This window comes from Oncorhynchus mykiss, chromosome 31 (genome assembly GCF_013265735.2).
Source record: "Oncorhynchus mykiss isolate Arlee chromosome 31, USDA_OmykA_1.1, whole genome shotgun sequence".
Lineage (NCBI taxonomy): Eukaryota > Metazoa > Chordata > Actinopteri > Salmoniformes > Salmonidae > Oncorhynchus > Oncorhynchus mykiss.
This window is the reverse complement of record NC_050571.1, coordinates 27,961,895-27,985,478: the sequence shown is the minus strand read 5'-3', so window position 1 is coordinate 27,985,478 and position 23,584 is coordinate 27,961,895. Positions and strand designations below refer to the sequence as shown.

The 23,584-nt window shown below is 44.8% G+C and overlaps 1 protein-coding gene across 1 annotated transcript; it reads left to right on the top strand.

Moving 5' to 3' along the window:
• The first annotated feature begins 512 nt into the window (after positions 1 to 512).
• Positions 513 to 23,584, top strand: LOC110504913 (glyoxylate reductase/hydroxypyruvate reductase). Its single transcript, XM_021583785.2, has 9 exons — positions 513 to 753; positions 1,253 to 1,383; positions 12,335 to 12,407; positions 19,904 to 20,020; positions 20,221 to 20,309; positions 20,457 to 20,558; positions 20,678 to 20,813; positions 20,926 to 21,056; positions 22,097 to 23,584. Exons 1-9 carry the CDS (start codon positions 689 to 691, stop codon positions 22,216 to 22,218), a joined length of 966 nt encoding a protein of 321 aa, XP_021439460.2. The 5' UTR covers positions 513 to 688; the 3' UTR covers positions 22,219 to 23,584.

Here is a 23,584-nt window from a genome sequence, read left to right as displayed (position 1 = left end):
CTGGAACGAATTGCAAAAATCGCTGAAGTTGGAGACTTTTATCTCCCTCACCAACTTCAAACATCTGCTATCTGAGCAGCTAACCGATCGCTGCAGCTGTACATAGTCTATTGGTAAATAGCCCACCCATTTTCACCTACCTCATCCCCATACTGTTTTTATTTATTTATTTTTCTGCTCTTTTGCACACCAATATCTCTACCTGTACATAACCATCTGATCATTTATCACTCCAGTGTTAATCTGCATAATTGTCATTATTTGCCTACCTTCTCATGCCTTTTGCACACAATGTATATATAGACTCCCCTTTTTTCTACTGTGTTATTGACTTGTTAATTGTTTACTCCATGTGTAACTCTGTGTTGTCTGTTCACACTGCTATGCCTTATCTTGGCCAGGTCGCAGTTGTAAATGAGAACTTGTTCTCAACTAGCCTACCTGGTTAAATAAAGGTGAAATAAAAATAAATAAAAAAATCTCCGTCTATAATCGATTGCAGTACTACGCATGTGCAATGTTGTCTGACCCCAACAGACTTCCTGGTTCAACAGCGTGTGCACACGTTGAAATGTCATCGTGAACACTAAACAATCCGCAAATTTAGCTACATCTGTTATAGGATTCGGGTCGTTATTTCAAGCAGTACTTCTGACTTTTTCCGTCAATCGGAGGACGCACAGAGATCATGAAGGTTTTCATAACAAGACGCATCCCACAGGAGGGAATGAAGATTCTGTCACAGGCTGGAGTGTATGCAGGTTTCACTTTATAGTTTGCTATGATCAGCTTGGTAGCTAGCCTAATGAGTAGCTCATGCGCTGGCACTTTTAATCTATAATGCATGACATGCCAGTAGTGTTATAATTGTGTTACTTAATTCTAGTGCTAGTCTACTTCTTGCTGTATAAATTCATTGGACACACAGGAAGCGGAGGGTAATGTTACACCTTGTTCTAAAAGTGAAAGTTCATTGGAGTTGTTTATGACCTTTATTCCAGGTCACACATTATAGCGGGTTCTCTGAAGGCGTTTTTGTAACACTTACAAACGTCTATGTAACATTTGGTTTAGGTAATGAGGTATAATAAAGACTAAAGGTAGGGGAAGGTATGGGGGGGAAACAGACCTTGAAAAAAAAGCACACAGACAATGCAGAATATGTGGAGAGTACTGTACAATGAAGTAAATGTTGTAAATTGTCTTGGTCTCTCATTTGAATCTGGTCATCTCCCTGTTTCCATGGAAACAGATGTAAAGTGTCACTGTGGGACTCTGATGAGCCTGTTCCGAGGGCAGAGCTTCTGAAGGGCGTGGAGGGGGCCCATGGGCTGCTGTGCCTCCTGTCGGACAAGATCGACACAGAGGTTCTGGAAGCAGCAGGTACACTGGAGATAATCTGGACCAGATTAACTCAAACAGCACTTCTGAGTATTTTCCAATACAGTACCAGTCAAAAGTTTGGACACACCTACTCATTCAAGTGTTTTTCTTTATTTTTTACTATTTTCTACATTGTAGAATAATAGTGAAGACATCAAAACTATGAAATAACACATGGAATCATGTAGTAACCAAAAGTTAAACAAATCAAAATATATTTGAGATTCTTCAAAGTAGCCACCCTTTGCCTTGATGACAGCTTTGCACACTCTTGACATTCTCTCAACCAGCTTCATGAGCTTTATTTGTTTGTAACTTAGTTTTTAACTTATTTTGTACATAATGTTGCTGCTACTGTCTCTTATGACCGAAAATAACTTCTGAACATCAGGACTGCGATTACTCATCACGGACTGGCAGAATCCTTTTTTCCTCTTAACGAGTCTGACGTGAATTATATACTGCTTCCTCGGGAACAGGCCCAGATCCCCGTGATTTGCGTGAAGAGGAGGCAGAGAAAAATGGTCCAGAGGGCGGGCTGCCTTCTGAGAATTTGTAGGTGATCAAATTAACCTCCACTTCCTTCCGTTTTGCTAGAAAATGTAAAATCTTTGGAGAATAAAATCGATGACCTACGCAGAAGATTAAACTACCAACGGGACATTCAAAACTGTAATATCTTATGCTTCATGGAGTAGTGGTTATACACTGTACCGGAAGGACAGAACAGCGGCGTCTGGTAAGACAAGGGGACGGCGGACTATGTTTTTTTGTAAATAACAGCTGGTGCATGATATCTAAGGAAATCTCAAACTATTGCTCACCTGAGTACCTCATGATAAGCTGTAGACCACACTATCTACCTAGAGAGTTTTCATCTGTATATTTTGTTGCTGTCTACATACCACCACAGACTGAGGCTGACACTAAGACAGCATTGAATGAGTTGTATTCCGCCACAAGCAAACAAGAAAATGCTCACCCAGAGGCGGCGCTCCTCGTAGCCGGGGACTTTAATGCAGGGAAACGTACATTTGTTTTACCAAATTTCTATCAGCATGTTAAATGTGCAACCAGAGGTGAAAAAAACTCTGGACCACCTTTACTCGACACACAAAGCTCTTCCTCGCCCTCCATTTTGCAAATCTGACCATAATTCTATCCTCCTGATTCCTACTTACAAGCAGAAATGAAAGCAGGTGACTAGATCAATAAAAGTGACTAGATCAATACAAAAGTGGTAAGATGAAGCAGATGCTAAGCTACAGGACTGTTTTGCTAGCACAGACTGGAATATGTTCCGGGATTCCTTCGATGGCATTGAGGAGTACACCACATCAGTCATTGATGATGTCATCCCCAAAGTGACTGTACATACCCCAACCAGAAGCCATGAATTACAGGCAACATCCGCACTGAGCTAAATGCTAGAGCTGCTGCTTTCAAGGAGTGGGACTCCAACCCGGAAGCTTCTAAGAAATCCTGCTATGCCCTCAGACGAACCATCGGATGTGGCAGGGTTTGCAAAACATTACAAAGGGAAGCACAGCCGAGAGCTGCCCAGTGACATGAGCCTCCCAGGCGAACTAAACTACTCATAAGCTTGCTTGAGGCAAATAACACTGAAACATGCATGAGAGCATCAGCTGTTCCGTAAAGACTGTGTGATCATGCTCTCCACAGCCGATGTGAGTAAGACCTTTAAACAAGTCAACGTTCACAAGGCCGCAGGGCCAGACGGATTACCAGGACGTGTACTGAGAGCATGCGCTGGCCAACTGGCAAGTGTCTTCACTGACATGTTCAACCTCTCCTGTCCCATTCTGTAATACCAACATGTTTTAAGAATGCATGTGCCCACGAACACTTAAGGTAACCTGCTTAAATGACTATTGACCCATAGCACTTACGTCTGTAGCCATGAAGTGCTTTGAAAGGCTGGTCATGGCTCACATCAACACCTTTATCCCAGAAACACTAGACCCACTCCAATTTACATACCGCCCCAACAGATTCACAGATGATGCAATCTCTATTGCACTCCACACTGCCCTTTCCCACCTGGACAAAAGGTGGGAAAGGGCAGTGTTCAACACCATAGTGCCCTCAAAGCTCCTCAATAAGCTAAGGACCCTGGGACTAGACACCTCCCTCTGCAACTGGATCCTGGACGTCCTGACGGGCCGCCCCGGGTGGTAAGGGTAGGTAACAACACATCCACCATGCTGATTCTCAACACAGGGGCCCCACAGGGGTGCGTGCTGTACTCCTTGTTCACTCATGACTGCACGGTCAGGCACGACTCCAACACCATCATTGTTTGCCTATGACACAACAGTGGTAGGCCTGATCACCGACAACGACGAGACAGCCTATAGGGAGGAGTTTAGAGGCCTGGCCGTTTGGAGCCAAGACAACAACCTCTCCCTCAACGTGATCAAGACAAAGGAGATTGACGGGGCTGCAGTGGAGCAGGTTGAGAGCTTCAAGTTCCTTGGTGTCCACATCACCAACAAACTAACATGGTCCAAGCACACCAAGGCAGTTGTGAAGAGGTCACGACAAAACCTATTCCCCTTTAGTAAACTGAAAAGATGTGCCATGGGTCCTCAGATCCTCAAAAGGTTCTACAGCTGCACCATCGAGAGTATCCTGACTGTTTGCGTCACCACCTGGCATGGCAACTGCTCGGCTTCCGACCGCAATGCACTACAGAGGCTAGTGCGAACGGCCCAGTACATCACTGGGGCCAAGCTTCCTGCCATCCATTACCTCTATACCAGGCGGTGTCAGGGGAAGGCCCTTAAAATTGTCAAAGACTCCAGCCACCTTAGTCATAGACTGTTCTCTCTGCTACCGCACGGCAAGCGGTACTGGAGCGCCAAGTCTAGGTCCAAGAGGCTTCTAAACAGCTTCTACCCCCAAGCCATAAGACTCCTGAACATCTAATTAAATGGCTACCCAGACTATTTGTATTGCCCCACCTCCTCCCTCCCCCTCTTTTATACCGCTGCTATTCTCTGTTGTTATCCTCTTGGCGCACCGATCCCTTTAGCGGGATCATTTTCGTCAACATCCGCTGAATTGCAGAGCTCCAAATTCAAATTAAATTACAAAAAATATTAAATTTTCATGAAATCACAAGTGCAATATAGCAAAACACAGCTTAGCTTGTTGTTAATCCACCTGGCGTGTCAGATTTCAAAAAAGCTTTACAGCGAAAGCAAACCAAGCGTTTATGTTAGGACAGCTCTCTCAGCAGACAAAACATTACAAACAGCTAGCAGCAAAGTAGATTGGTCACGAAAGTCAGAAAAGCAATCAAATTAATCGCTTACCTTTGATCTTCGGATGTTTGCACTCACGAGACTCCCAGTTACACAATAAATGTTTGTTTTGTTCGATAAAGATGATTTTTATATCCAAAAACCTCCATTTGGTTGGCGTGTTTTGTTGAGTAATCGACAGGCTTGTGCAGGTCACGACGGGCAGATGAAAATTCCAAATAGTATCTGTAAAGTTTGTAGAAACATGTCAAACGTTTTTTATAATCAATCCACAGGTTGTTTTTACAATAATATTTCAACTGGGCGGTAGACTTTTCAATAGGAGAGAGAGGGAGAAAAGGTCCAAGCTGCTCTCGCATGCAAAACTCTGGGGACACACAGCTATCCACTGACAAGATGTGATCAGTCTCGCTAATTTTTCAGAATAAAAGCCTGAAACTATGTCTAAAGACTGTTCACACCTTGTGGAAGCTATAGGGAAAGGAATCTGGTTGATATCCCTTTAAATGGAGGACAGGCGTGCAGTGGAAAAGAGAGGTTTCAAAATAACTGCATTTCCTGGTTGGATTTTCCTCAGGTTTTCACCTGCAATATTAGTTCTGTTATACTCACAGACAATATTTTGACAGTTATGGAAACTTTAGAGTGTTTTCTATCCGAATCTGCCAATTATATGCATATTCTAGCATCTGGGCCTGTAAAATAGGCAGTTTAATTTGGGTATGTTTTTCATCCAAACATCAAAATACTGCCCCCTAGTCTCAAATCACATTTATTTATACAGCCCTTCTTACATCAGCTGATATCTCAAAGTGCTGTACAGAAACCCAGCCTAAAACCCCAAACAGCAAGAAATGCAGGTGTAGAAGCACGATGGTTAGGAAAAACTCCCTAGAAAGGCCAAAACCTAGGAAGAAACCTAGAGAGGAACCAGGCTATGAGGGCTGGCCAGTCCTCTTCTGGCTGTGCCTGGTGGAGATTATAACAGAACATGGCCAAGATGTTCAAATGTTCATAAATGACCAGCATGGTCAAATAATAATCACAGTAGTTGTCGAGGGTGCAGCAAGTCAGCACCTCAGGAGTAAATGTCTGGTCTGGGACAGGTAGCACGTCCGGTGAACAGGTCAGGATTCCATAGCAGCAGGCAGAACAGTTGAAACTGGAGCAGCAGCACGGCCAGGTGGACTGGGGACAGCAAGGAGTCATCATGCCAGGTAGTCCTGAGGCATGGTCCTAGGGCTCAGGTCCTCCGAGACAGAGAGAGAGAAAGAAAGAGAGAATTAGAGAGAGCATACTTAAATTCACACAGGACACTGGATAAGACAGGAGAAGTACTCCAGATATAACAAACTGACCCTAGCCCCCCGACACATAAACCTCTGCAGCATAAATACTGGAGGCTGAGACAGGAGGGGTCAGAAGACACTGTGGCCCCATCCGATGATACCCCCGGACAGGGCCAAGCAGGAAGGATATAACCCCACCCACTTTACCAAAGCACAGCCCCCACACCACTAGAGGGATATCTTCAACCACCAACTTACCATCCTGAGACAAGGCCGAGTGTAGCCCACAACGATCTCTGCCACGGGGGGACGCCAACCCAGACAGGAAGATCACGTCAGTGACTCAACCCACTCAAGTGACGCACCCCTCCTAGGGACGGCATGAAAGAGCACCAGTAAGCCAGTGACTCAGCCCCTGTAATAGGGTTAGAGGCAGAGAATCCCAGTGGAGAGAGGGGAACCGGCCAGGCAGAGACAGCAAGGGCGGTTCGTTGCTCCAGAGCCTTTCCGTTCACCTTCACACCCCTGGGCCAGACTACACTCAATCATATGACCCACTGAAGAGATTCGTCTTCAGTAAAGACTTAAAGGTTGAGACCGAGTCTGCGTCTCTCACATGGGTAGGCAGACCATTCCATAAAAATTGAGCTCTATAGGAGAAAGCCCTGCCTCCAGCTGTTTGCTTAGAAATTCTAGGGACAATTAGGAGGCCTGCGTCTTGTGACCGTAGTGTACGTGTAGGTATGTACGGCAGGACCAAATCGGAAAGATAGGTAGGAGCAAGCCCATGTAATGCTTTTTAGGTTCGCAGTAAAACCTTGAAATCAGCCCTTGCCTTAACAGGAAGCCAGTTTAGGGAGGCTAGCACTGGAGTAATATGATCACATATTTTGGTTCTAGTCAGGATTCTAGCCGCCGTATTTAGCACTAACTGAAGTGTATTTAGTGCTTTATCCGGGTAGCCGGAAAGTAGAGCATTGCAGTAGTCTAACCTAGAAGTAACAAAAGCATGGATTAATTTTTCTGTGTAATTTTTGGACAGAAAGTTTCTGATTTTTGCAATGTTACGTAAATGCAAAAAAGCTGTCCTTGAAACAGTCTTGATATGTTCGTCAAAAGAGAGATCAGGGTCCAGAGTAATGCCGAGGTCCTTCAGTTTTTATTTGAGACGACTGTACAACCATTAAGATTAATTGTCAGATTCAACAGAAGATCTCTTTGTTTCTTGGGACCTAGAACAAGCATCTGTTTTGTCCGTGTTTAAAAGTAGAACGTTTGCAGCCATCCACTTCCTTATGTCTGAAACACAGGCTTCTAGCGAGGGCAATTTTGGGGCTTCACCATGTTTCATTGAAATGTACAGCTGTGTGTCATCCGCATAGCAGTGAACCTCTCAAGAGGTTATCATCTATGCATAGTCACTTTAATAACTCTCCCTACATGTACATATTACCTCAACTAACTGGTGCCTCCGGACATTGACTCTGGACCGGTACCCCCCCTGTATATAGTCTAGCTATTGTTATTTTACTGCTGCTCTTTAATTACTTGTTACTTTTATTTTTTATTCTTATCGATATTTTTTTAAACTGCATTGTTGGTTAGGGACTAGTAAGTAATCATTTCACTGTCAGGTCTACACCGGTTGTATTTGGCGCATGTGACTAATAACATTTGATTTGAGTTAGTCACCTGGAATGCATTTCAATTAACAGGTGTGCCTTGTTAATTTGTGTTATTTCTTTCCTTCTTAATGCATTTGAGCCAATCGGTTGTGTTGTGACAAGGTAGGGGTGGTATACAGAAGATAGCCCTATTTGGTAAAAGATCAAGTCCATATTATGGCAAGAACAGCTCAAATAAGCAAAGGCAAGCGACAGTCCATCATTACTTTAAGACGTGAAGGTCAGTCTATGCGGACAATGTCAAGAACTTAGAAAGTGCAGTCGCTAAAACCATCAAGCGCTATGATGAAACTGCTTCTCATGAGGACCGCCACAGGAAAGGAAGACCCAGAGTTACCTCTGCTGCAGAGGAGAAGTTCAAATCAAATCAAATCAAATTTTATTTGTCACATACACATGGTTAGCAGATGTTAATGCGAGTGTAGCGAAATGCTTGTGCTTCTAGTTCCGACAATGCAGTAATAACCAACAAGTAATCTAGCTAACAATTCCAAAACTACTACCTTATAGACACAAGTGTAAGGGGATAAAGAATATGTACATAAGGATATATGAATGAGTGATGGTTCAGAGCAGCATAGGCAGGATACAGTAGATGGTATCGACTACAGTATATACATGAGGTGAGTATGTAAACAAAGTGGCATAGTTAAAGTGGCTAGTGATACATGTATTACATAAGGATGCAGTCGATGATAGAGTACAGTATATACGTATGCATATGAGATGAATAATGTAGGGTAAGTAACATTATATAAGGTAGCATTGTTTAAAGTGGCTAGTGATATATTTACATCATTTCCCATCAATTCCCATTATTAAAGTGGCTGGAGTTGTGTCAGTGTGTTGGCAGCAGCCACTCAATGTTAGTGGTGGCTGTTTAACAGTCTGATGGCCTTGAGATAGAAGCTGTTTTTCAGTCTCTCGGTCCCAGCTTTGATGCACCTGTACTGACCTCGCCTTCTGGATGATAGCGGGGTGAACAGGCAGTGGCTCGGGTGGTTGATGTCCTTGATGATCTTTATGGCCTTCCTGTAACATCGGGTGGTGTAGGTGTCCTGGAGGGCAGGTAGTTTGCCACCGGTGATGCGTTGTGCAGACCTCACTACCCTCTGGAGAGCCTTACGGTTGTGGGCGGAGCAGTTGCCGTACCAGGCGGTGATACAGCCCGCCAGGATGCTCTCGATTGTGCATCTGTAGAAGTTTGTGAGTGCTTTTGGTGACAAACCGGTGTTCCCTCTGCTGTTTCCTGAAGTCCACAATCATCTCCTTAGTTTTGTTGACGTTGAGTGTGAGGTTATTTTCCTGACACCACACTCCAAGGGCCCTCACCTCCTCCCTGTAGGCCGTCTCGTCGTTGTTGGTAATCAAGCCTACCACTGTTGTGTCGTCCGCAAACTTGATGATTGAGTTGGAGGCGTGCGTGGCCACGCAGTCGTGGGTGAACTGGGAGTACAGGAGAGGGCTCAGAACGCACCCTTGTGGGGCCCCAGTGTTGAGGATCAGCGGGGTGGAGATGTTGTTGCCTACCCTCACCACCTGGGGGCGGCCCGTCAGGAAGTCCAGTACCCAGTTGCACAGGGCGGGGTCGAGACCCAGGGTCTCGAGCTTGATGACGAGCTTGGAGGGTACTATGGTGTTGAATGCCGAGCTGTAGTCGATGAACAGCATTCTCACATAGGTATTCCTCTTGTCCAGATGGGTTAGGGCAGTGTGCAGTGTGGTTGAGATTGCATCGTCTGTGGACCTATTTGGGCGGTAAGCAAATTGGAGTGGGTCTAGGGTGTCAGGTAGGGTGGAGGTGATATGGTCCTTGACTAGTCTCTCAAAGCACTTCATGATGACGGAAGTGAGTGCTACGGGGCGGTAGTCGTTTAGCTCAGTTACCTTAGCTTTCTTGGGAACAGGAACAATGGTGGCCCTCTTGAAGCATGTGGGAACAGCAGACTGGTATAGGGATTGATTGAATATGTCCGTAAACACACCGGCCAGCTGGTCTGCGCATGCTCTGAGGGCGCGGCTGGGGATGCCGTCTGGGCCTGCAGCCTTGCGAGGGTTAACACGTTTAAATGTCTTACTCACCTCGGCTGCAGTGAAGGAGAGTCCCCATGTTTTCGTTGCAGGCCGTGTCAGTGGCACTGTATTGTCCTCAAAGCGGGCAAAAAGTTATTTAGTCTGCCTGGGAGCAGGACATCCTGGTCCGTGACTGGGCTGGATTCCTTCTTGTAGTCCGTGATTGACTGTAGACCCTGCCACATGCCTCTTGTGTCTGAGCCGTTGAATTGAGATTCTACTTTGTCTCTGTACTGACGCTTAGCTTGTTTGATAGCCTTGCGGAGGGAATAGCTGCACTGTTTGTATTCGGTCATGTTACCAGTCACCTTGCCCTGATTAAAAGCAGTGGTTCGCGCTTTCAGTTTCACGCGAATGCTGCCATCAATCCACGGTTTCTGGTTAGGGAATGTTTTAATCGTTGCTATGGGAACGACATCTTCAACGCACGTTCTAATAAACTCGCACACCGAATCAGCGTATTCGTCAATATTGTTATCTGACGCAATACGAAACATGTCCCAGTCCACGTGATGGAAGCAGTCTTGGAGTGTGGAGTCAGCTTGGTCGGACCAGCGTTGGACAGACCTCAGCGTGGGAGCCTCTTGTTTTAGTTTCTGTCTGTAGGCAGGGATCAACAAAATGGAGTCGTGGTCAGCTTTTCCGAAAGGAGGGCGGGGCAGGGCCTTATATGCGTCGCGGAAGTTAGAGTGACAATGATCCAAGGTTTTTCCACCCCTGGTTGCGCAATCGATATGCTGATAAAATTTTGGGAGTCTTGTTTTCAGATTAGCCTTGTTAAAATCCCCAGCAACAATGAATGCAGCCTCCGGATAAATGGATTCCAGTTTGCAAAGAGTCAAATAAAGTTTGTTCAGAGCCATCGATGTGTCTGCTTGGGGGGATATATACGGCTGTGATTATAATCGAAGAGAATTCTATTGGTAGATAATGTGGTCTACATTTTATTGTGAGGAATTCTAAATCAGGTGAAGAGAAGGATTTGAGTTCCTGTATGTTTCTTTCATCACACCATGTCTCGTTAGTCATAAGGCATACGCCCCCGCCCCTCTTCTTACCAGAAAGATGTTTGTTTCTGTCGGCGCGATGCGTGGAGAAACCCGCTGGCTGCACCGCCCCCGATAGCGTCTCTCCAGTGAGCCATGTTTCCGTGAAGCAAAGAACGTTACAGTCTCTGATGTCCCTCTGGAATGCTACCCTTGCTCGGATTTCATCAACCTTGTTGTCAAGAGACTGGACATTGGCGAGAAGGATGCTAGGGAGTGGTGCACGATGTGCCCGTCTCCGGAGTCTGACCAGAAGACCGCCTCGTTTCCCTCTTTTTCGGAGTCGTTTTTTTGGGTCGCTGCATGGGATCCACTCCGTTGTCCTGGGTGAAAGGCAGAACACAGGATCCGCGTCGCGAAAAACATATTCTTGGTCATACTGATGGTGAGTTGACGCTGATCTTATATTCAGTAGTTCTTCTCGACTGTATGTAATGAAACCTAAGATGACCTGGGGTACTAATGTAAGAAATAACACGTAAAAAAACAAAACACTGCATAGTTTCCTAGGAACGCGAAGCAAGGCGGCCATCTCTGAGTTAACTGCACCTCAGATTGCAGCCCAAATAAATGCTTCACAGTGTTCAGGTAACAGATGAATATCAACATCAACTGTTCAGAGGAGACTGCGTGAATCAGGCCTTCACAGTCGAATTGCTGCAAAGAAACCACTACTAAAGGACACCAATAATAAGAAGATACTTGCTTGGGCCAAGAAACACGAGCAACAGACATCAGACCGGTGGAAATCTGTCTTTTGGTCTGAGTCCAAATTTGAGATTTTTGGTCCCAACCACCATTGTCTTTGAGATGCAGAGTAGGTGAACGGATGATCTCTGCATGTGTGGTTTCCACCATGAAGAATGGAGGAGGAAGTGTGATGGTGTGGAGGTGCTTTGCCGGTGATACTGATGGGACTATCATTTGTTTTTCAACAGGACAATGACCCAACACCTCCAGGCTGTTGAAGGAGAGTGATGGAGTGCTGCATCAGATGACCTGGCCTACACAATCACCCGACCTCAACTCAATTGAGATGGTTTGGGATGAGTTGGACCGCCGAGTTGAGGAAAAGCAGCCAACGTGCTCAGCATATGTGTGAATTCCTTCAAGACTGTTGGAAAAACATTTCAGGTGAAGCTGGTTGAGAGAATACCAAGAGGGTCCAAAGCTGTCATCAAGGCAAAGGCTGGCTACTTTGAAGAATCTCAAGTATAAAATATATTTTGGATTTGTGTAACACATTTTTGGTTACTACATAATTCCATGTGTTTTTTCATAGTTTTGATGTCTTCACTATTCTACAATGTAGAAAATAGTTTTAAAAAATAAAGAAAAACCCTTGAATGAGTAGGTGTGTCAAACTTATGACTGGTACTGTATATTTAAGGTTTATTTTGAATTGTACCCATTTGCAGCTAAAAGCTGAATTGCAGCATACATATGCCTACATAAGAAAGTGAATTTAATCTGTAATTTGAGGCTGTTAGGTATGTATAATACTGTAAATGTGTTGTATGATAGTTCCCATTCTGTCTTCTCCTAACACGTAGCTATCGATTTGTGTTCAGGTCCAAACTTGAAGGTTATAAGTACCTTGTCTGTCGGATTTGACCACATGGCCATGGATGAGATCAAGAAACGGTAAGACTAACTACCAACTAGCTTGACTTGGGAGGAAAGAGGTGCAGGAGCTGTCTTTTTCTAAGTCAGTCCATTAGACTATGTTCACAGAAATTCTCAAATTATATTATGCTTCAGAGATCTGTTAATCAAATGTATTTATAAAGCCATTTTTACATCAGCAGATGTCACTAAGTTCTGTATAGAAACCCACCCTAAAACACTAAACAGCAAGCAATGCAGATGTAGAAGCATGGTGGCTAGGAAAAACTCCTGAGAAAGGCAGGAACCTAGGAAGGGAACTAGGCTCTGAGGGGTGGCCAGTCCTCTTCTGGCTGTGCGCGGTGGAAGGGTTCATACACATTTTGACAGATGGAATTTCATTACTTTCCCATGACTTTTAACCAAATTTCCATGACCAATAATTGGTTGCGGCCCTGTCGCCTACATGCAAAAAGTCAGCATAATTAAAGGCTTCTGGTCTCTGATCCCATGTAGGCCTACTATAATGGGAAGAAAAAGTATGTGAACCCTTTAGAATTACCTGGATTTCTGCATAAATTTGTCATAACATTTTATCTTATCTCTATCTCGGTCACAACAAAAGACAAACAGTCTGCTTAAACAAATAACACACAAACAATTATACTTTTTCATCTCTTTATTGATCACACCGTGTAAACATTCACAGTGTAGGGTGGGAAAAGTATGTGAACCTTTGGATTTAATAACTGGTTGACCCTCCTTTAGCAGCAATAACCTCAAACAAACGTTTTCTGTAGTTGCTGATCAGACCTGCACAACGGCCAGGAGGAATTTTGCACCATTCCTCTTTACAAAACTGTTTCAGTTCAGCAATATTCTCTGGATGTCTGGTGTGAACCGCTCTCTTGAGGTCATGCCACAGCATGTCAGTCAGGTTGAGGTCAGGACTCTGACTGGGCCACTCCAGAAGGCGTATTTTCTTCTGTTCAAGCCATTCTGTTGTTGATTTTACATCTGTCAAATGGGTTGTTGTCCTGTTGCATTACCTAACTTCTGTTGAGCTTCTATTGGCGGACAGATAGCCTAACATTCTCCTGCAAAATGTCTTGATAAACTTGGGAATTAGTTTTTTTGTCGACGATAGCAAGCTGTCCAGGCCCTGAGGCAGCAAAGCAGCCCCAAACCATGATGCTCCCTCCACCATACTTTATAGTTGGGATGAGGTTTTGATATTGGTGTGCTGTGCCATTTTTTCCTCCATGCATAGTGTTGTGTGTTCCTTTCAAACAACTCAACTGTAGTTACATCTGTCCACATAATATTTTGCCAGTAGCACTGTGGAACATCCAGGTGCTCTTTTGCAAACTTCAGACGTGCAGCAATGTTTTTTTAAGACAGCAGTGTCCTTCTTCCATGGTGTCCTCCCATGAACACCATTCTTGTTTAGTGTTTTATGTATCGTAGACTCGTCAACAAAGATGTTAGCATCTACCAGAGATTTCTGTAAGTCTTTAGCTGACACTCTAGGATCCTCATTGAGCATTCTGCGCTGTGCTCTTGCAGTCATCTTTGCAGGACGGCCACGCCTAGGGAGATTAGCAACAGTGCTGAACTTTTTCCATTTATAGACTATTTGTCTTACCGTGGACTGATGAACATCAAGGCCTTTAGAGATACTTTTGTAAACCTTTCCAGCTTTATGCAAGTCAACAATTCTTAATCTTAGGTCTTCTGAGATCTCTTTTGTTCGAGGTATGGTTCACATCAGGCACTGCTTCTTGTGAATAGCAAAATCATATTTTATGAGTGTTTTTTTTTATAGGGCAGGGCAGCTCTAACCAACATCTCCGACCTTGTCTCAATGATTGTACTCCAGGTTAGCTGACTCATGACTCCAATTAGCTTTTGGAGAAGTCATGAGCCTCGGGGTTCACATACTTTTTCCAACCTACACTGTGAATGTTTAAATATTGCATTCAATATAGACAAGAAAAATACCATTTGTGTGTTATTAGTTTAAGCAAACTGTTTGTCTATTGTTGTGACTTAGATGAAGATCAGATCTTCATCTATGTAAAAATGTATGCAGAAATCCAGGTAATTCCAAATGGTTCACATACTTTTTCTTGCCACTTTTTCTTGCCACTTTCCTGCCGTTGTGCCCTTCATCAAGGCACTTAACCCTGTACAGAGTAGAATAAATGCACTGTTAGGCTACTGTATAAAATGTACGTGGTCACCGCTCCATCTGGAGAGCTACAGGGTGTGCAGGTTTTTGATCCTGCCCTGAAACGCACCAAAGTCTCCTAATCAAGTTCCTGTTGAGCAGCTAATGTTTAGGCTACAATTTGGAGCAGGGCTCGAAACAAAAACCTTCACACCCAGTAGCTGTTGGCCACCCTCGATATAAAATATTGCAACATTACAACCAAATACTTTAAAAAATGTTTTTATTAGAATTATTCCCTCATTCATTCCGTGAATCAGGGATAAAACGGATAAGGTAGGCTACTTCAAAGCAAGGTAGCTTACTAAGACATGTTTATCTATAATATTCATGTTTCAGGGGAGATCTATGCACAGCATCAGTTATTTGTCAATTAGGCTATTCAAATATTTTTTGCATTTTCGTATTTACATGGCTAGCCTACTGTTTAATAGAGGGGAATCACAGCTTTCAAATTATGGTGTCAGATTTATTTCTCAACAGTGTCGGTGAAAAGGCAACAATGAGTCAACGACTTTAATTCTTGGGCATATAGTTAACTAGCGAGATCGCTTCTAGTATGGCTGATATGTCGATTTTTAAGTGATTTGATAATATATTTGAAAAGTAAATCACAATATTAAAATTAAATTACCTGCCTCCCGGGTGGTGCAGTGATTAAGGGCGCTGTACTGCAGCGCCAGCTACGCCACCAGAGACTCTGGGTTCGCGTCCAGGCTCTGTTGTAACCGGCCGTGACCCGGGAGGTCCGTGGGGCGACGCACAATTGGCCTAGCGTCGCCCGGGTTAGGGAGGGTTTGGCCAGTAGGGAAATCCTTGTCTCATCACGCACCAGCGACTCCTGTGGCGGGCTGGGTGCAGTGCGCGCTAACCAAGGTTGCCGGGTGCATGGTGTTTCCTCCGACACATTGGTGCGGCTGGCTTCCGGGTTGGATGGCGCTGTGTTAAGAAGCAGTGCGGCTTGGTTGGGTTGTGTATCGGAGGACGCATGACTTTCAGCCTTCGTCTCTCCCGAGCCCGTACGGGAGTTGTAGCGATGAGACAAGATAGTAGCTACTAAAAACAATTGGATACCATGAAAATTGGGGAGAAAAAGGGGTAAAAAAAAAAGAAAAAAAAGTAACTTTTCCAGGATGTTCATTTTTATTTTTATTTTTATTTCACCTTTATTTAACCAGGTAGGCTAGTTGAGAACAAGTTCTCATTTACAACTGCGACCTGGCCAAGATAAGGCATAGCAGTGTGAACAGACAACACAGAGTTACACATGGAGTAAACAATTAACAAGTCAATAACACAGTAGAAAAAAGGGGAGTCTATATATACATTGTGTGCAAAAGGCATGAGAAGGTAGGCAAATAATTACAATTATGCAGATTAACACTGGAGTGATAAATGATCAGATGGTTATGTACAGGTAGAGATATTGGTGTGCAAAAGAGCAGAAAAATAAAAATAAATAAATAAAAACAGTATGGGGATGAGGTAGGAGAAAATGGGTGGGCTATTTACCAATAGACTATGTACAGCTGCAGCGATCGGTTAGCTGCTCAGATAGCAGATGTTTGAAGTTGGTGAGGGAGATAAAAGTCTCCAACTTCAGCGATTTTTGCAATTCGTTCCAGTCACAGGCAGCAGAGAACTGGAACGAAAGGCGGCCAAATGAGGTGTTGGCTTTAGGGATGATCAGTGAGATACACCTGCTGGAGCGCGTGCTACGGATGGGTGTTGCCATCGTAACCAGTGAACTGAGATAAGGCGGAGCTTTACCTAGCATGGACTTGTAGATGACCTGGAGCCAGTGGGTCTGGCGACGAATATGTAGCGAGGGCCAGCCGACTAGAGCATACAAGTCGCAGTGGTGGGTGGTATAAGGTGCTTTAGTGACAAAACGGATGGCACTGTGATAAACTGCATCCAGTTTGCTGAGTAGAGTGTTGGAAGCAATTTTGTAGATGACGTCGCCGAAGTCGAGGATCGGTAGGATAGTCAGTTTTACTAGGGTAAGTTTGGCGGCGTGAGTGAAGGAGGCTTTGTTGCGGAATAGAAAGCCGACTCTTGATTTGATTTTCGATTGGAGATGTTTGATATGGGTCTGGAAGGAGAGTTTAGAGTCTAGCCAGACACCTAGGTACTTATAGATGTCCACATATTCAAGGTCGGAACCATCCAGGGTGGTGATGCTGGTCAGGCGTGCGGGTGCAGGCAGCGAACGGTTGAAAAGCATGCATTTGGTTTTACTAGCGTTTAAGAGCAGTTGGAGGCCACGGAAGGAGTGCTGTATGGCATTGAAGCTCGTTTGGAGGTTAGATAGCACAGTGTCCAAGGACGGGCCGGAAGTATATAGAATGGTGTCGTCTGCGTAGAGGTGGATCAGGGAATCGCCCGCAGCATGAGAAACATCATTGATATATACAGAGAAAAGAGTCGGCCCGAGAATTGAACCCTGTGGCACCCCCATAGAGACTGCCAGAGGACCGGACAGCATGCCCTCCGATTTGACACACTGAACTCTGTCTGCAAAGTAATTGGTGAACCAGGCAAGGCAGTCATCTGAAAAACCGAGGCTACTGAGTCTGCCGATAAGAATACGGTGATTGACAGAGTCGAAAGCCTTGGCAAGGTCTATGAAGACGGCTGCACAGTACTGTCTTTTATCGATGGCGGTTATGATATCGTTTAGTACCTTGAGCGTGGCTGAGGTACACCCGTGACCGGCTCGGAAACCAGATTGCACAGCGGAGAAGGTACGGTGGGATTCAAGATGGTCAGTGACCTGTTTGTTGACTTGGCTTTCGAAGACCTTAGATAGGCAGGGCAGGATGGATATAGGTCTGTAACAGTTTGGGTCCAGGGTGTCGCCCCCTTTGAAGAGGGGGATGACTGCGGCAGCTTTCCAATCCTTGGGGATCTCAGACGATATGAAAGAGAGGTTGAACAGGCTGGTAATAGGGGTTGCGACAATGGCGGCGGATAGTTTCAGGAATAGAGGGTCCAGATTGTCCAGCCCAGCTGATTTGTACGGGTCCAGGTTTTGCAGCTCTTTCAGGACATCTGCTATCTGGATTTGGGTAAAGGAGAACCTGGAGAGGCTTGGGCGAGTAGCTGCGGGGGGGGGGGAGCTGTTGTCCGAGGTTGGAGTAGCCAGGCGGAAGGCATGGCCAGCCGTTGAGAAATGCTTGTTGAAGTTTTCGGTAATCATGGATTTATCGGTGGTGACCATGTTACCTAGTCTCAGTGCAGTGGGCAGCTGGGAGGAGGTGCTCTTGTTCTCCATGGACTTCACAGTGTCCCAGAACTTTTTGGAGTTGGAGCTACAGGATGCAAACTTCTGCCTGAAGAAGTTGGCTTTAGCTTTCCTGACTGACTGTGTATTGGTTCCTGACTTCCCTGAACAGTTGCATATCGCGGGGACTATTCGATGTTAGCGCAGTCCGCCACAGGATGTTTTTGTGCTGGTCGAGGGCAGTCAGGTCTGGAGTGAACCAGGGGCTATATCTGTTCTTAGTTCTGCATTTTTTGAACGGAGCATGCTTATCTAAAATGGTGAGGAAGTTACTTTTAAAGAAAGACCAGGCATCCTCAACTGACGGGATGAGGTCAATGTCCTTCCAGGATACCCGGGCCAGGTCGATTAGAAAGGCCTGCTCGCAGAAGTGTTTTAGGGAGCGTTTGACAGTGATGAGGGGTGGTCGTTTGACTGCGGCTCCGTAGCGGATACAGGCAATGAGGCAGTGATCGCTGAGATCCTGGTTGTAGACAGCGGAGGTGTATTTGGAGGGCCAGTTGGTCAGGATGACGTCAATGAGGGTGCCCTTGTTTACAGAGTTAGGGTTGTACCTGGTGGGTTCCTTGATGATTTGAGTGAGATTGAGGGCATCTAGCTTAGATTGTAGGACTGCCGGGGTGTTAAGCATATCCCAGTTTAGGTCACCTAACAGAACAAACTCTGAAGCTAGATGGGGGGCGATCAATTCACAAATGGTGTCCAGGGCACAGCTGGGAGCTGAGGGGGGTCGGTAGCAGGCGGCAACAGTGAGAGACTTATTTCTGGAGAGAGTAATTTTCAAAATTAGTAGTTCGAACTGTTTGGGTATGGACCTGGAGAGTATGACATTACTTTGCAGGCTATCTCTGCAGTGGACTGCAACTCCTCCCCCTTTGGCAGTTCTATCTTGACGGAAGATGTTATAGTTGGGTATGGAAATCTCAGAATTTTTGGTGGCCTTCCTGAGCCAGGATTCAGACACGGCAAGGACATCAGGGTTAGCAGAGTGTGCTAGAGCAGTGAGTAAGACACACTTAGGGAGGAGGCTTCTGATGTTGACATGCATGAAACCAAGGCTTTTTCGATCACAGAAGTCAACAAATGAGGGTGCCTGGGGACATGCAGGGCCTGGGTTTACCTCCACATCACCCGCGGAACAGAGAAGGAGTAGTATGAGGGTGCGGCTGAAGGCTATCAAAACTGGTCGCCTAGGGCGTTGGGGACAGAGAATAAGAGGAGCAGGTTTCTGGGCATGGTAGAATATATTCAGGGCATAATGCGCAAACAGGGGTATGGTGGGGTGCGGGTACAGCGGAGGTAAGCCCAGGCACTGGGTGATGATGAGAGAGGTTGTATCTCTGGACATGCTGGTTGTAATGGGTGAGGTCACCGCATGTGTGGGGGGTGGGACAAAGGAGGTATCAGGGGTATAAAGAGTGGAACTAGGGGCTCCATTGTAAACTAAAACAATGATAACTAACCTGCACAACAGTATACAAGGCATATTGACATTTGAGAGAGACATACAGCAAGGCATACAGTAATCACAGGTGTTGAATTGGGAGAGCTAGCTAAAACAGTAGGTGAGACAACAACAGCTAATCAGCTAATTCATGACCTTAAGAAACCTAATTTGACAACTTGGAACATCGCATCCTGCTCATTCAGGCTGGCACATTCTCAAACTGGAACAGTCTACTGCCACGCATACACCGGATTCACAGACTAGCCGAAAATAAAACTTGAACAAAGCAGAATCAGGATATGGATCCCCACTCTCAATTGCTATTCAATGCAGATCGAGCATTCACCCCGCCTTCACTCCACTTTGATCAATCTTTTGTGTGTGAATCTGGGCCGCTGATAGGTCACTTTGTTTTATAGAGGAGCCGGTAAGCAGTTCCCGGAAAGATTTGAGGTGCCAGTATGGCGCTCCAGGCGGCTCCGGCCCAATTCAAGCAATGATTGTACGAACAAATATCTTCCTCACATCTAAGTCAAACTCTCATTGTGCCCTCTTCTCCATGTTCTGTGCAGAGGGGTGCGTGTGGGCTACACTCCAGACGTCCTGACTGATGCCACAGCGGAGCTGACCGTCGCCCTGCTCCTGGCTACAGCTCGGCGGCTACCAGAGGGCGTGGTGGAGGTTAAGAAGTCAGTGATCAATAAAAACACAGATGCATTTACTACATAAGACTTCAGTTTCAGATGATCACTCTTGACATGTTGTACATTGATACTTTAGGGATGTGTTGCTGAACCAAATTTCTATCTACAATTAATATGAGCAAAACAGAATGTGTGTCCTCATTTCCCACTTTTTAACTCTCTCTCGCTTTCTCTTTCTCTCTCAGTGGAGGCTGGAGCACCTGGAAACCTCTGTGGTTGTGTGGTTATGGTCTGTCAGGCAGCACTGTCGGTGTCATTGGACTGGGACGCATAGGTAGTGACAGTGATTGATTGATACTGGATTCAGGGACTCCTGCCTTTTAGGCCTGTGGTCCATATAATCCATACTGTAGCTGAAAGGGCTGGACAAAATGTCTTACTAACTGATTGATTGTCTGGAGTCAATGCTGTTTTCGCTCAGGTATGGCCATTGCCAGGAGGCTGAAACCGTTTGGAGTGAAGAGGCTCCTGTACTCTGGAAGAACTGCCAAATCCTATGCTGCTGAGGTGGAGGGAGAATACGGTGAGCGGGGTTGGAGGGGCTATGGAAAACAGGAAAGTATAAGAGAGAGGGTGAGAATCAGATGAGGTGTTTATTTGGCTGTTTCTTCACCCTCTCTCCTCCCCTCCTCTCTGTTGCAGTGCCCTTGGACACGCTGGTGTCTGAGAGTGATTTTGTCGTGGTGTCCTGCGCCCTCACCCCAGAGACCCAAGGCCTGTGTAACAAGGACTTCTTCAGCAAGATGAAGAACACCGCTGTCTTCATCAACACCAGCAGGTACTCCATTAAACACGTAGAGCAGTGCAAATCAAACCACACTGACTGCGTTTGGAAATGAGCACTGTTACAGTCATTCAAAGTTATAAAAGTAGAGGTGTGTGTGTTATAGGGGTGCAGTGGTGAATCAGGAGGATCTGTACCAGGCTCTGTCCAGTGGTCAGATAGCTTGTGCTGGGCTGGACGTCACAACCCCAGAACCACTCCCCACCGATCACCCCCTCCTCACCCTCAAAAACTGTGGTGAGTATATGGAGACACAGGGATGGAAGCCAGTTTACTCTGTTTTATTGTCTATGATTCATCTCTAATCATTGTTGTGGTCTTTCCAGGGGAATCAAGAATACTCTCTTTTTTTTTACGTCTGCTCATTAAAATGAACCAGTTGCTTTTCCCCAGAGATGATTTATACTGAACAAAATATAAATGCAACATGTAACAATTTCAAATATTTTACTGAGTTACAGTTTTATGTAATGAACTCAGTCAATTGAAATAAATTAATTAGGCCCTAATCTATGGATTTTCACAATACTGGGAATACAGATATGCATCTGTTTGTCACAGATATGCATCTGTTGGTCACAGATACCTTTAAAAAATGGGCCTCACGATCTAGTCATGGTATTTCTGTGCATTCAAATTGCCTTCGATAAAATGCAATTGTGTTTGTTGTCCGTAGCTTATACCTCCCCATACCATAACCCCACCGCGTGGCACTCTGTTCACAACGTTGACATCAGCAAACCGCTCACCCACACGACGCCATGCACGTGGTCTGCGGTTGTGAGGCCAGTTGGACGTACTGCCAAATTCTCTAAAACAACGTTGGAGGCGGCTTATGGTAGAAAAATTCACATTAAATTATCTGGCAACAGCTCGGTTGGACATTCCTGCAGTCAGCATGCCAATTGCACACTCCCTCAAAACTTGAGACATCTGTGGCAGTGTGTTGTGTGACAAAACTGCACATTTTAGTAGCCTTTTATTGTCCCCAGCACAAGGTGCACCTGTGTAATGATCATGCTGTTTAATCAGCATCTTGATATGCCACACCTTTCAGGTGGATGGATTATCTTTGCAAAGGAGAAATCCTCACTAACAGGGATATAAACAAGAGAAATAAGCTTTTTGTGCGTATCGAACATTTCTGGGACATTTTTATTTCTGCTCATGAAACATGGGACCAACAGTTTACATGTTGTTTATATTTTTGTTCAGTGTATATTGTGCAATCCGATCATATCCCTGCTAATACTTTTCTCTCCTCTGTCCACCTGCAGTGGTCTTGCCCCACATTGGCAGTGCTACCTACTCCACACGTGGCATCATGGCAGAGCTGTCCGCAAACAATCTGCTGGCAGGCCTACAGGGCACAGACATGCCCAGCGAACTCAAATTCTAATGCTGCTCTACAACTTCTCAATTCTGCCTCGGTCCTCCTGTTAGAATGATTTTTTTATCAACCAATCAGTAGTCATTACCAGGGAAGGTAAAAGCCGTAAGTGACCAGGAAGGAATCTGTGTTAAGATTATTGCTGTTCTATTAAAGGAAAGATTCACCCATTTAGAATGTTATATCATTTTTGTGCATCTCTGAGCGATGTTCTATCGATTCCTGGGGATTTTCATGTGTATCTGAGCTATTCGCTGTTCAAACATGCAGAAATACAGCCAGTATGCCATGTTTTGCATCATAGAAATACAACGTCTTTAGTGTCATAGAAATACGTATGACGTCTTTAGTGTCATAGAAATACAGCCGGTATGACGTCTTTAGTGTCATAGAAATACAGCGGGTATGACGTCTTTAGTGTCATAGAAATACAGCGGGTATGACGTCTTTAGTGTCATAGAAATACAGCCGGTATGACGTCTTTAGTGTCATAGAAATACAGCCGGTATGACGTCTTTAGTGTCATAGAAATACAGCGGGTATGACGTCTTTTGCATCATAGAAATACAGCCGGTATGACGTCCTTAGTGTCATAGAAATACAGCGGGTATGATGTCTTTAGTGTCATAGAAATACAGCGGGTATGATGTCTTTAGTGTCATAGAAATACAGCGGGTATGATGTCTTTAGTGTCATAGAAATACAGCGGGTATGACGTCTTTAGCGTCATAGAAATACAGCCGGTATGACGTCTTTAGCGTCATAGAAATACAGCGGGTATGACGTAAAATTTGCCCTTTCAGCTGTATTTATGCCTGCTTGAATGGCAAATAGATGCACAAAAACGGTATAACATTCAAAATGGGTGAATGTTTCCTTTAACATGCTCTCCCAACATGAAGGTAAACTTCTGCCTCTTGCTCTTACTGTTTTACAAGAAATAACTAACTTCTAAAATGTTACTTGAAAGAGGAAGTGTATAGTATTAGCGTTTTGAGAACATGCCTCAGTACACTTAACAGTACTCCTAAGGGTCAGCCATGACTTCCTTTTAAGGACGTAGAAAAGCACTACAATGTCTCTGCACACAATTCATTACTGGCCTTCTTGTTCTTATGAAACACTTGATCGAATTGTGTAAAACAGTAGTTGTAATGTTTTCTATTGTTCTCATGACAGTTTTGTGTTAACATATTGAGATATGGATCGCCATTGTCTATTTGTGCATAATTCTAAGAAACACTATCTCTAATTCATCTATGGTAAAACACCTCGCCTGTAATCATTGTTCGTTTCAAACCAGCTGATCACTCCCTCCCTCTAACATGGTCTGTCATTCTGGCTTTGTTGAATAAAGTAGAAATGTTGTACAGTA

Excerpts from the sequence above, each read along its gene's own strand:
- LOC110504913 (XM_021583785.2), top strand. The coding sequence starts at position 689 with ATGAAGGTTTTCATAACAAGACGCATCCCACAGGAGGGAATGAAGATT. Across the intron at positions 754-1,252 it reads ATTCTGTCACAGGCTGGAGT|ATGTAAAGTGTCACTGTGGG; the intron begins GTATGCAGGTTT and ends CCATGGAAACAG. Across the intron at positions 20,559-20,677 it reads TGAGGTGGAGGGAGAATACG|TGCCCTTGGACACGCTGGTG; the intron begins GTGAGCGGGGTT and ends TCTCTGTTGCAG.